The sequence below is a fragment of the Euprymna scolopes genome, chromosome 21 (genome assembly GCF_053919585.1).
Source record: "Euprymna scolopes isolate OS-2025 chromosome 21, ASM5391958v1, whole genome shotgun sequence".
Classification (NCBI taxonomy): Eukaryota; Metazoa; Mollusca; class Cephalopoda; order Sepiida; family Sepiolidae; genus Euprymna; species Euprymna scolopes.
The window spans coordinates 57,268,074-57,282,717 of record NC_136502.1 but is presented as its reverse complement, the minus strand read 5'-3'; the positions used below and the strand labels follow the sequence as shown (position 1 = coordinate 57,282,717).

The 14,644-nt window shown below is 30.0% G+C and overlaps 1 protein-coding gene across 1 annotated transcript in view; it reads left to right on the top strand.

Moving 5' to 3' along the window:
• LOC145242386 (uncharacterized) overlaps nt 1-6,540 on the top strand; it is a 153,195-nt gene extending 146,655 nt beyond the window's left edge. The window contains exon 9 of the mRNA XM_080105403.1: nt 5,860-6,540. Coding sequence (XP_079961529.1) covers nt 5,860-6,171 — 312 coding nt within the window. The 3' untranslated portion in view covers nt 6,172-6,540. The remainder of the gene's footprint in view (nt 1-5,859) is intronic.
• Nucleotides 6,541-14,644: the final 8,104 nt, after the last annotated feature.

The following is a 14,644-nucleotide window of genomic DNA, read 5'->3' as shown; positions in this document are numbered from 1 at the left end:
AAGAGAGGTGGCGCTCCTAAAACTACACAGAATCATACTTTAGACTGACAGAACTAAACTCACCAGAATGCCCAAGACTCTGCCAGTTGGATTTTGGTATGGAGCCATAACCCTGAGTTGTCTTTTATTAAACAAAAATGTAACCGAGGAAGATTTGAAATCAGAATCAGACACATGTTATAAAGTGATAAAAAATGGAGGAAATAAGCTGATCCGTAGAACAAAAAGGTATAGGAAGTGAGGTTAGTAGAAAGACAATGTGGGAAGGTGGTAAACAAGGTACACAAAGGCCATCTCAAAAAGGATTGTTAATCAAGGTGTGGTAGTAATTGTGAAAAAACACCATATAATAGAGGTCAATATATTTGGAGGTAGTTTACAGTTTAGGAGTGGGAGTGAGTTCAGTAGGCATTGACTCGACTTTGCCCTCAACTGCTCGTGTTTGCCTGTAATTTAGATGTTACATGGAAATCATGGAGACTAACAGCACTATGAATTTAGCAATGTTGAACAAACAACTGCAGATGCCCAAAGAAGTTGATTTTTGTCAAAATAAGAAATTAATGATATACCAAATAAATTGCATGACATGTGGCATTTGATGCATCATTACAAAGGGAGGCTCTATAAGCGATGGATATGGCTAGCGGTGCATAAATTCACTGTGTCAAAAATGGACGTTCTTTCTTTAAATTTTTTTGTCAAAACAAAAGTTTTTACAACAGTGGAATTTTTTAAAAATCTTTCTTTACAATTTTGCAAAAAAAATTACTTGAAAATAAAAAATATTTTTGATTCTTTTTGAAAGACAAAAATGTAACTAATTTATTTTGAAAAGAAACTTTTTTTTGCTACATATTATCTATCAAAAATAAAAATAAAAAATGGTTAAAGTAAATTTCACCCACATGCATAAAAATGTGTGACAGTGTTTTTTTGTTGTTTGTTTTTTTTTTTTTTTAAACTATGGTAGGTCATTTTTTTATTTCTACAATTTCCATTTAATTATTTTGCTATTTTCAGTTTCATACCATTGTTAAGATTTGATCAGAGACGCTCAGCATAATCCGTTCTGGGCAAAGCCGAGCGGAGAGGCTTTAGGAGCTCAAGATGAGGAAAGGAATTAATCAACCGACTGACGAACATGTTCTTGACAGAAAATTAAGATGTAGACGTTAGCATTTAAAGGATCACACACCCATAACACAAATGATATCTACAGACTGTGTCGGAGGTTGTGCTTTCTCTTGTATTGTTTATTTTTTCTATTTGTGAGCCACTGAAAGATTACAATACAGCCAGAAGAGAAGAAGACCACAGAAACAGAGTTGGAGTCAGCAATTGTTGCCAAGCGAGGGAGCACAAGGTATCACAGTGAACATAATAGAAAGTATCAGGATAAATGAACAGAGTTTATAGTGACATAATATCAATTTCTAGGGTCTAGAACAGATCTGGAAAGTCTAAGAGATGCTCTGGCATTAAATTAATTAGATCACCCATGATGATACACATTCTAGACTATAAAGAATATCTATGTAAAAGGCCAATGATACATTCATCAACAATGCTTATGAAATGGGATTCGTTGGAGCCATAAGTAGGCAGTTCATCAGAGCTAAACAAAATCTTAAACTCAATATGCTCGACAGACAAGACATTGGCAATACTCGCTGTCATACTGTTATAGTGTTAATTAGTGTTGGGATGATTAATCGGAATTGGAAAAATCAGAACTGGTCATCTTTTGGAGGTATCGGAATCAGTATCAGAATCGGGAAAATTTGAGCCTCATTTTCGATTCCAAAACGATTCTTTTATTTTTTTCCTGGAAATTGTAAAGAAACAAACAGATGTTTTTATTTATTTATCAGGAGAATATTTATAACATGAAAGTAAGGGACCTGGAACCAGGATTTCTAGGTCCAATTTAATTATTTTATTGGTAAATTATGGCAAACAAATAAATAATCAAGAGTTCACTTACTTTTATTGCCTTAGGAAACCTTTTGAAATACTCACACTTATTTTAGCACCTTGGTGATAAAAGTCAATAGAGTCAGAGTTCACAGTTAAATTAAAAGGGTTAAGCAGCTCAGGACAAGTTTTATTTTAAATTTTTCTGGCACTGACCCTGTTTTAAGTTGTCTGGAGTTGTCATCTTTGAAATAATCCTATGTTTTATTGCATTTATTTATTTATTTTGCCACAAGTGAAAATCACATCAAAATCTCTTGGGATAAAATATGTAAAAATATGAACATTAGAGATTTATCAAATTATAAAAAGAAAAATCATTCCCTCAATTAGATTCTACATTTTTAAGTGATTGTGTGCAAACACACTGAAAAAGAAAACAAATAATGGTACTTGTACAGTTTAATCAAGACATTAAAAAATAAAAATATTGAAAAAAAAGTTATATTGTACATATCCGTTTTGAATTGAAGATCTCAAAAAAAAAGTTTCACTTAATTTGATCGAGTAGTTTTTTTTTTTTTTTTTTTTTTTTTTACAGCGGAAAAACATGTTTCTATGACAGCACATTGAAGGCAGACATCTTCGATTTTTTTCTTAATTTTTGTTTGGAGTTTAGAAACGCCACAGGGAGATAACTCCAGTTAAAGCACCGACACTCCCTTCCCATCTTTAATACTAGCTTTTCTTCCTAAAAATCGAACCTTTTGCTCGGTATCATAACAAATTGTTTTTTTGCTGTAAAACAAAAACTACTTGATGAAATTAAGTAAAAAAGTTTTTTCGGAGAACTTCATTCCATAACGGATACGTACAATTTAAACTTTTTTCGATATTTTCATTTTTTAATGTCTTGATTAAACTGTACAAGTACCCAAATAATTATTGTAGAATTTAGAGTGGGTTGAGTTGCACATATAAATTTTCTGGGCTATTCTAATTTTTAGGGCAGTTAACCAAATATTTTACTATTAACCTCATGTCTGGTCGACATAATTGTTTTATTTTTCGCATTACCGCACAAACTTAGGGTTAGTACTATAAAAAAGCATATTTTGTATGATTATTCGCAATGGCATATTTAATACAAAATTTTGATCATGTCAAAGATTTTAAAATAAACAAAATTGACCACTGGTCCAAAAGAGCGATAATTTTCTGTTAACTTTATATGCAAAACCGACTTTTGTTGTTTTCTTTCTTTATTTTTTTTCAGGCCATTTACACGTAATCGCCTGAAAAAGGAAGAATCACATTTTTATTTTCTGGTAGATTAACATAGGTTGCAGAATTGTAATGATAACTTTATTTCTTTCACAACAAAATGTTTTAATTGCAAATTGGTGAAAAAAGAAAACAAGTTGCGATAATTTGTTTAAAGTTTTCAAAGTAATCACTTTAAAAAAATTTCACTGAAATTGCCTAAAAAAAAAAGTACAATTCTGTTTTGGGGGATTGGCTAATGGTAACTTAAGATCATACGCACATTTGCTGCTGCTGCTATTATTATTTTATTTTTTTTTTTTTTTTATACTCACTAGGAGTATTCACACAAGCCATAATCAAAGATTGCTCTTTCAGAACAACTTGTGGTGTTCCCTGGAGTCCGAGTGACAAGTCTCCCCAGATTTCCAGTACTTTCCTTCTTTTTCGAAAATCTTTGCAAAAATAAATTTGCGTTATCACAATAGCCGCTTCCTATTGATTTCTCGTCGGCGGCGACCATTGGTCTTCACTGGAATTTGGGTGGTAATAAGCCTCCCGAAGGTTCAAGTCCTCTTTGCACTACTCCAGCAGAGGTCTGGCTAGTGCTTTCTCTCCCCGGTCTTTCCATCCTCCTTGACCCTCATTATTTGGTGTGGTGCCCGTTTATGGTGACACTCACAAAAAAAAAAGAAGGGCGGTATCTTACAATTATACAGTTTCAGTTTTTATGATTCCACGCGATATTCTTTTGTGTTTTGTACCTGTGGTCGTTTCTGTGTTCAATTTGTGTGTAATTTATGTGTAGTTTTAGTTTCCACATTCAAGGTTTTCCTTAATATTTATGCAGTTTTCATTATTGAAATTTGTATCTTTTCTGCCATCTATCTGATTCCAATCTTTCCCATTCTATTTCCAAAGTTTTTCAGTATCGTTCCTAGCGCTCCTACTATAAGGTTGGTGCAAAAACAATATTGTTTTCTCACATATGTTACTTTTATATATGATTTCTGAATTAATTCATTGATATATATAGCCATGTTATATATCATGGTGTAGCGCATTTTTTGCTCTATTGAATCAAATTATTTGTTACCGTTCTCTGTCTCTTCATTCAATTTTTTTGCAGGCTTTTCGAAAGCATGGATAAAATGAAATTCGCATGGTCAATTACAAGGAAAACATTTAAGAAAAAATATACGCGGAAATTACCCGGAGGGGGTTATGTAATAATTTGAAAATTTACAATTTACAAAAAAAAAGAAGAAAAAAGAAACAGCAGATATTTTAAAGGAATTGGCATCAAAATCGGGAACCGTATCGGAATCAGAAAGTTAGAATGGAATCAATAATAGGATCGAAATCAGGAAAACTTTTGGAATCGTCCCATCACTAGTGTTAATACACAGTATATGGCAAATAGCAAAGCAACGAATGAGAGAGGAGAGCAGAGGAGCAAGATGGTTGGGAAGTGTGTTAGATGGACTTCCACTAAGGAGCAGGAACAAATCCATGGTATACGCACTGAAGAAGAGATTCCAGATTATGGTGAAACCTATCGCTATGAAATGTGTTGAGTGATTATTTACCAAATATAAAGAGGAATACAGATGATGTACATCACACAAGACATTTTTGCATGGACTCCTGCTATATTGAAAGATTATATTGTATCATATCAGTTAACCACCTGATTTATGCAACAAAATGGGAGCAGACAATAAAGCATGTAACTAGTTACAGTGAAGAATGCTGATTTCCAAATCAACAAAATAATATGCGGTGAATACACAAGGAAGAATAACTAAAAGCATTTTGTACTAAACACAGAACCTTACTTTGATATATTTATGGACAAGTGGCACTATGTTAAATACAGAAATCTAATAAAAAATTTGTGCCAAATTTTATGTTGATAAAACCAGTATCGAGAGCAGAGGCAGAACTACTTACATATGTATACGGTTATGGAATAACGTTCACTTGATAATTAGTTGCCAACTACACCTTAACTCTACTACATCAAATAAAATGGAAGAATATAGATTTACTTGCTGTTGTTGCCTCAGACACATTCACTTATGAGAGAATGCAAAGTGAACTTGTCCTGAGTGATTTCTTTAAATGCTACCCTTCTCCTCACATTATATTTTGCTCATGTCTGGCGACAGATACTTATTACCAAATTTCAGTTTTTAACCTTCTTAGTGACACACAATATCTTGTACACAAAGTTGACTATTATATTCTGAAAGAGAAAAAAAAATTAAAATAGTTTTATAAAAATCAGATTTCTTTTTTGTTTTTGTTTTGGTATCCGTCTTTTCAAAAAAAAGTAAAGTAAAATAAAATATATTTGCACCAATAACATATTGGAAGGAAAAAATGAAAAAATAGGCTAATCTGAATCAAGAATCAATATGTCAGACTGACTTGCTTTTTGAATCTAATTTTGAAAATCTGATAACATAACTTAATATATTAGATAACTTTTTTTCTGATAGCAATCATTCATTTTTCAATCTCTCTTCCTTTCATGTTATTCACCTTTTATGACCTCAACCAGTGTGCACGGTGACAAACAAGTCACCAATATAACTTTTCATAGTACTTGTATTTATTGTTTTCAACGCTTATGTATTTGTTGTTTTAAGATGTTTCCATTCTCATTTTTTCTAGGTTCTTCGTTTGTTGATAAAAGCTTGGAAGCGGCGCCTCATTTTCACCATTGGAACATCGACGACCACGGGTGAGCCAAACACGGTAACTTGGAACGAAATCCACCACAAAACAGAGTTGTATACCAATTACACCGGTCATGGCTACCCTGACCCTAACTATCTGGACAATGTGCTCCTGGAGCTGGCTGCCCAAGGGGTCACGGACGATGGTGACGACGATGATGATGATGACGATAACAGCGTAAAATCCAGCAGTGTTGCCTGTGGCACAGAGGCTGGAGTCGGGGTCGAGCTCATGGCTAACAAATGACTGTGTGGAAAGATGTGTGCGCTTTAGTGATTGGTTTGAAAGTGCCATATATGTGTATGTGTGTGTATATATAATTTTAAGTTATAAATACCCTCTCTCCAGTAGAACAACCATTACATTGGGTTTTATATATAAGACTCAAAGTAATGTAGAATCTGGGAGTAAGGGGTGCTTTTATAATTGCATCAGCTCTTTTATATTTTAACTTATGACATTCAGCACTCAAAAAAAAATGTTTAAATAAATATCATTTTGTTAGTTTTTAAAACAATTTTTCTATTCTCATTGCAAACCTTTTTTTTTTTCAAAAAATATATAAAATAATCAGTGGTGCAATTTTTTCAATAAAATGAAGTAATGTTTACGGTATTTGCAATGACGGTGGTCAATATCAAATATGATAGAGCTTTGGAAATTCCTAGTAAAATTTCTCTCTCTCTCTCTCTCTCTCTCTCTCTCTCTGTCTCTCTCTCTCTCTCTCTCATATATATATATATATAAAGATTTAATGTCAGGTACTATATAATTATTTCCACAACCACATGCAATGCCGCAGCCCACACAAACCATGAAAGCTACAGACTGGAAACCCTAGGAGCGAGTTAGGCTTTCTGGTTTGTGATTTTTGCTGTTTTATGAACTGTGGCTTTGTCTGATTACGGAAATAATTATATATAAAGAAGTTTAAAACATGAAATTTCAGACAAAATGAAAAGGTTAATATATGGAAAGATAGCAGAGTAGTTAAAATAATAACACTAGCACATCTCTAAAGCCAATAGATTAATGTTGGTTCTATGATGGAAATATGAGTTGGCTTTTGAGATGTGTTATTTTAACTATTCTGTTTACATATATTGACAATATGTGTTAAAAAAAAGAGAAAAAATTAAAGAAAAAGACAAACTTTAGAACCTGAAAACATTTAATTCTTTTGGAATACAAACAAAGAGATTCTTTTGGAATACAAACAAAGAGATTTTATACATTAAGACAGTGGCTATGTTTAATGTGGCTAGAAAATTCTTGAAGATGGCAACAATTCTCAGCTCTAGATGGCCACATGAAATGGTTTCAGGGAAGGGGTGAACAATAATTATCACTAATCCCAGCTGCATTGTGCATTAGCATGAAAGTGATGTCAAACCAACAAAGCTTGTTGATATTGCAATCATTGTTAAATGTGTAATACTTTTCTTTTTTCTTTTTCTGCTATACAAATGCCATTAGTAAATCACATATCATCTTCATGAATCTGTAGAAGTCAAGACATAGATATGACTGTTGGATATTTAATCCTTAAGACAAACTTTTACAAATGTGTGTATGTGTATATATATATATATATATATATAACTGGCTGTACCTGGATGCAGTGAAATAATTTTAGTTTTGCATTTTTGTGTGCATACTTTTAAACTTATATTGAAAAAAAGATAAAGAGCTTATGCATCTACGTTACTGTGCTATTTTTTAAAACTATTTTCAAGTTAAATTCAATTTTTACGATGTATTTGTTTATTAACTTGGTAGGTGAAAGTATATAATAGTTACAACACACCTACCCTTCCCCATGTTAAGAATGGGTTTCTAAATAATGTTATTATTTCAGCATGGTAACATAGATGCACAAGTACCAAAGATAATTTTTAGAATAAATTGTTAATGTTACCAATGACATAGTATAAAATAACCACTAAAAATTGGCTAATCACAAAGTTTCAATTCTTAATTCAAAGCTTAAATTCTATTTCAGGTCTGCTTTTGAAAATCCGCCAAGACAATGTTTTGTTAAATATATATTTATGTAAAAAGAAATATTTTAATTTTTTAATTAAAAGTTGATTATTAAAATCAGAAATGCTTAAAGAGGCATAATAATAAATAGATTTATATTGTGTACCATTGTAAAATATGTTACAGTGATGCCATACATATGTTAAGCCTAGTTTGTAGAGTTTTAGGTTGATTTGCTAAAAGGGAAAAAAAATACAGGTTGACATAAAATTATCAAAATAGCCCCCAACGTCAAAGTATCTTTAATTGAAAGTATTACTTAGTTTAATGGTTATTTCTTTTTCACAATACAATTTTCCATTTTGATGAAGTTTTGAAAAATTATGTCAGGGTTGTAAAGATTTTCATTTTATATTTTTTTTTACCAAACTTTGTCTTTCAGATATATTTTGTTATTTTTTATATAATTATATATAAACTGGCTTTGGAAACTGTTTTTTTCCTCATTCTATCAATCTAACTTGAGCTCAACGTTATGTTTTTTCTCTCTCTCATATATATATATATATATATATATATATATATATATATAAATTCAGTAGATTACAAAATTTATGACAATATTTGATAATCATTCTCCAAAAATCAACACAACACAATGTCTATCCATATGTACATTAGGGCAGGTCGATTTGCAGCTTTTTTTTTTCAGAAAATCAACATGGCACTGGTGATGATAGTTGGGATTTGATGTGATAAGAACATATACCAAAAATTAGATTTCCATCTTGAACAGAAAATTGAGCATTTAATTTTAAAAATCGTGTAGAAAAATGCTGAAAAATCCTTCATTTTCATAGTATTTTTTACAACACTGACTTTGAAATTTCACTATTTTTATAAAATATTCAATTAAAATTGATATATTTATATGAAATAAATTGAAATAAAAATAAATACATGAATTATAATTTTAATTATGAATCACAACTAGCAAAATATCTCAACTTTTACTGCATTGATTAAACAAAAATTGTAAAAAAAAAAGCTAATTAGCAACTAAGTCTTTTAAATTTCACAATTCAAAAAGATATGTGGAGATATATTACACATGTTAACAACTTGATACAAGTTACAGAATCATGTATTTTAAATTTTTATTAGAGGCAATAATATAAACTTATAATAGAACTAAATTGTTCTGTATAACTTCCTTTTGAGGAAAATGAAGGTCTAATTTGCTGGCACAATGACTTTGTAATAATGTGTCTATGTCTTGCTTCCTGCCCATATACAACTTTTTGAGAAAAATCAATCAAATTTGACCATTGTGCGGTTGCAAAATTGATAGCAGTAATCTTTTTCATTTTTTTTTTTTTTTTAGTTCTTCACTATTTCTGGAAAAAAAACAACACAAAAAAAAAAGCAAAGCAATTATTTGAAAACACTTATTTTTTTAAAATATTTTTGTGATGTAATATGAATAAAACTAACTATTGTTTGGGTAAATTAAAAAAAAACTAATAAAATTTAATGGGTAAATATTTATTTACTTAATGGACAAAGTCCTTTGAATGCCCTCTTCTCTCACATCCAATTCATCTGAGTTTAATATCGATATTATATTTCCCGGAAGTAGTGCAAAAGCACTATATTTTGAACAGTTCAAAACAGTAATTTGAATTTCAGTCAACTGTTTTGTTCTCTGAATCATTAAAATATACTGTTGTTGGTTAAAAAAAATATTGTCGGTTTTGATCTCAAACCAACTAACTGCATACACTTGGATGATAAATTTGACCAAAATGTTTAATTTATCATAGTGTTTGAGGATAGACAACTCTGGCCCATAAACACATTAATCTTGTGGTTTATGTTAGCCATCTTCCTTAATTCAAGGGCCCAATTTTCTAAGTTAATTTCTCCACAAGAAATGGCAACAGCACACTCAAAAAGTAGCCTCTGATCTTCACACTCAAATTATTTGTTTCTTCTGCTGTCAGATAATAATGATCGGGAAGGAAAGTAATTTTTTAGAATTCTACTTGAGGCAAATCTTGATAATTATTGATACAAAGTTTCCTCAAAGGACCAGTAAATGTTAGGCTTTTTGTTGTTCCATCAATTAATTTAAAAATTGCTCTAAATAGCAGTTCTTCTAGTGGAACCTGAAAATTGAAAAATTTGCATGTTTAATAATAGAGCCAGATTACATAATAAACACCAATATATTATTTTATTTTCCACAAAAAAGGAACATAATTGCAGGTGAATCTATAGAATTAATTTTACCTCCTTATTAGAAGGACAAGTGCAGATTATGTGCCTTGTTTGACAATTTTCTGTCTTGCACTTTACTGTGAAGTCATCACATCTCTAGACAGAAAGTTTACAGCTACAAGAAGATATATCACACAGTCTGTCTAGCTGTTCCTTCATTCTTTTCACTTTGATTGCTGCGAGAGATTTCCTGTCAATCTGTTTGGCCCTCTTATAGCAAAATATATTGACCTTCTGTCCTATATAATGTTCCCTTAACAAGGGCAATTATGGATTGACTGCTTACCAAATACTAATTATTTCCTTGGCAATTAACTTAGAAATCTCACTATTTTTTAAGTGGGGATAACTGTTTTCGAGGAAATAACTAAACTGGATGACTTGTCGTGAAGTTGGGGATGTTGTTTCATCCAAATGACAAGGTGGACCAGCAAATTTTGTGAACCACGGATTAAAACTGAACATCGTGCTTTTACTGACATTCTAATCTGAAAAGTAAAATAAATAAATGGATTATAACTGAAGGAAACTGTTTTAGGCTATCTTCCAGTTTCATACGTAAAGAAATAAGTGCTAGTTATAAGAAATAATGAAAAACTTTGTAGAGTTGAATTAGATGTATTGAATATTGTGAAATATTAGGTTGGTGCAAAAATAATGTTTGTTTTGTTCGTTTAAACGTCAAAAATGCCATTATTTTTGCACCAACCTAATAGAAAAACAAATTAAAAAAAGATAAAACAAATATGTTTGAATTCACTGCAGACACTAGAAATATATATTTTAAACAAGCCTTTTTCATTTTTCCTTTCAAAATAATTCAGCCTGAATCGTAATGTTTTCAAATTAAATAATAAACAAACGTTAAGTTTCAATATCAATAACGAGCGTGTTTTGTGTCGGTGAAATCTAAAATGTTTCCACCCCAAAAAAGTTCCTGAAATAAAAAAGCGAACTTTGGTCGTTATTATTTAAAAAACATAATTTTGCCTTTACACTTAATATTTATTTTATCAATTCATTATCCTCACTTATTTTATTTAAAAATGTAGTTTAAAATATATTCTAAATAACGATTCCATTTTCTTAACAGTACGGATTTTTTTGATGACGGGATGTTCTTAAAAATTCACCGAAAAACTTTTAATCGCTTCAACTTTTAAAGTCATTTCCTCAAGCAAAGATAACGATTTGGAGAAAAATATTTTGTATAGGTCTTTTCTATGTCAAACCCCAACTATCATCACCATTGCCTCATCGGGGTTCCAAAATCGACCTGCCCTAATGTACATGTCTTTCAGAAAAATCTTTATCACAATTGTATTGAAGTGAAAATATGATTTTTTTTTCTTTAGATAATTTATAGTGCAAATATTCAGTCGATTCAAAGGTAAAACAAATTCCAGATGACTGATACATTTTTTTCTCTAATGATGACAGGAAAAACAGGTGAACTTAACATGAAGTGAAAAACACATTTTAATGAGATCTAATTAAAGAGCAACGACTGTAAGAAATTTCTTTTTCAATAAACAAAGATTAATTTGTTAAGAAAAACCAATAATCTAAATAACAAATTATGTCTATAGTTCATATACTTATGTAAGATAACAAAAAATACCGGATCATAGTTCGAATTATTTATCTGTTTTATGTTTCATTAGTGTTTCACATCAAAACCAGACATGATAAAAGATATTACAGTAGTTTGACACTTTACCATTTTCATATATATTTATATATTAATGAAAACAAAGGGATGTAGTATTTACCTGATATACACAATAGTAAACTTCAAACTAATATAAATACCAGTATTTATATATAGAAAATTTTATCCCAACTGAATTAAAAAAAAGCTCAATATACAATAGAGAGTAGAGCTTATTATAAGAGAAAGAAAATTAAAACCAAGTTGAACTTTACAATCAAAATTTATTGTTCGACTGAATACTCCAAAAAACAATTTACAAAGTCCTTATTCCGTGAAGTTTCAAAGAATGCTATTCTTGTTATTCTTCTCATCAGAAGATATAAAGAAATCAGCAAATTATATTTGTAGCAATGCTAGAATTTGCTAGTTAAGGCATTAAGTGAAACCGCAATTTATTGTAAATTGCCAAATAAAAAAGTGAAAAAATGTTAGATATGTAAAATATATATATATATATATATATATAAACAAACTGCGCATAATATTTTAGCTTGCATGAAAATCCTCTCAAGTTGATCCAAAATGCAAAATAGTTATTTTAGTCCAAAATAAGCCCAGTGTGACGATACATATAATCCGATTGGAAAGCCTTCAAAACAGCTGAAATAATGAAAATTGCTTTTTTTTCCAGGCAGTACAGTAGCCCAAAGAGAAGTCTGTCCCCAGTCAAATGGGACTTAATAGTAAAAAAGAGAAAACCAGTATGAGAACCTTCATCATCGGCTTAATTAGAAAAAGTGATTTTAGATTAAATTTTAAATAATTAAGTTCAGGCTAAGCGGGGAGGGTGGGCTCAGTCCATGAAATCTCATATTACTCTGACCGGAAATTGTCTAGACAGAACGAAACAGATCTTTCTATGAAGTGTTAAATTGGATGCCATTATTAAAAAAAAGTTTGAGCAGTGAGGATTATAAAGTTTTAAGTGTTGCAGAATCATAGCTTATTAAGGCTGTTTGAAAAGTCATGATGATGACAAAATAATAATAGTAATAATAATGATAGTAATAAATGCAAGGTAATTCTAATAATAGTATAGTCAATGATCATGGGTAATAATAATAATAATAATAAATTTTGATTGTAAAGTTCAACTTACAGTTTTAATTTTCTTTCTCTTATATATATAGAAAAAGATGTGATTCATTGGGTCACCAGTTAAGCTCAAATTACATTTACTTGAATCAGGAAAAAGTGATTTTCAAAGCAGTTCATTTTTATTTGTTATATATATATATATATACACACAAAAAAAAACGCTACCTGTGGATGGCTATATATATATATATGCTTGAAGAGGGTGATTAGAAAATTACAAAGAATAAAAACAAAGAACAAAATTGAAAGTCCTCTTCACCCTCCCCTCTCAACTAATAAGATTTATCTTTCACATACTCCCTTCTCCCATCCCCTACAAATGTTTTTCCTGTAAGCCACCATTGTTATTATTTATTTTCTTTTGTTTCACGCCATTTATACTCAATATTGTGAAGCTTACATTAAAGCTTATTTATAGTTCATTTGTGTGTATTGAACCTCATGGATGATTATTTGCTGGAAGAATGGATAGACTTGTGTATTTACCTAGTTTAAATTACACACAGATATATACATACATAAGAAAACATGAGCAGAACAATATATATATATATATATATATATATATATATATATGTATATATATATATAAAAATATAACACGGAAATTACATAATTGTCGATGCAATAATTTATTTCAACCTTATGGTATTTTCAAGCATCTAAACCAGACAATTACATTTTTGATACTGCAGTATCAAAAATGTAATTGTCTGGTTTAGATGCTTGAAAATACCATAAGGTTGAAATAAATTATTGCATCGACAATTATGTAATTTCCGTGTTATATTTTTATGTTATTGCTCTGTTTACTACATTGAGCTCTCATACCCGGATTTCCTCTGGAATTATTCCATCATAACACTATATATATATATATATATATATATATATATATATATATATATATATATATTAGATTTTCTTTTGGTAAACGAATGGTCAATATTGTAAATAAAATATATATATATATATATATATATATATATATATATATATATGTATATATACTAGCTCCAACTATCCAGTGTTGCCCGGGATGCAGTGAAATTATTTAAATTTTTATTTGTTTGCACAGTTTCTTTTTAACTTATACAGATAAAAAATAAAAATAAAAATTTGAAAGGGAAATAATATTTTTATATTCTTCAACTAAAACTTATTCTATTCCCCCTTCCTGATTTTGATTTTCAGTCATAATTGAAAATGCTTCCATATTACCAGTTTTCCTAACGGGCCTGTAACTTTTTTCATTAAATAAACTGTAACAAAACACGTTGTTATATAATAACAAGAAAATTGAAAATTTGCTAATTTTTAAAGAACTCAAAATGAGAATAGAAAAGTTGTTTTGAAAGTCAATGACATGCTATTTATTTAAAAAAATTTTTTCATTGTTTAATGCCATACATTAAACACATAATTGAGCTGATATAATTCTTAAAGCTCACCTGTTGACTTGTAGCTTTAATATATATATATATATATATATATATATATATATACACACACACATAGACACATGCAGGCACAAAGTTGTGTGTGCAAAATGATTAAAAAATAGCGTATTTTAACCTATGCTAATCTGATCAGAAAATTACCCACCTACACACACACGCACACACACAATTATTTTTATCATTA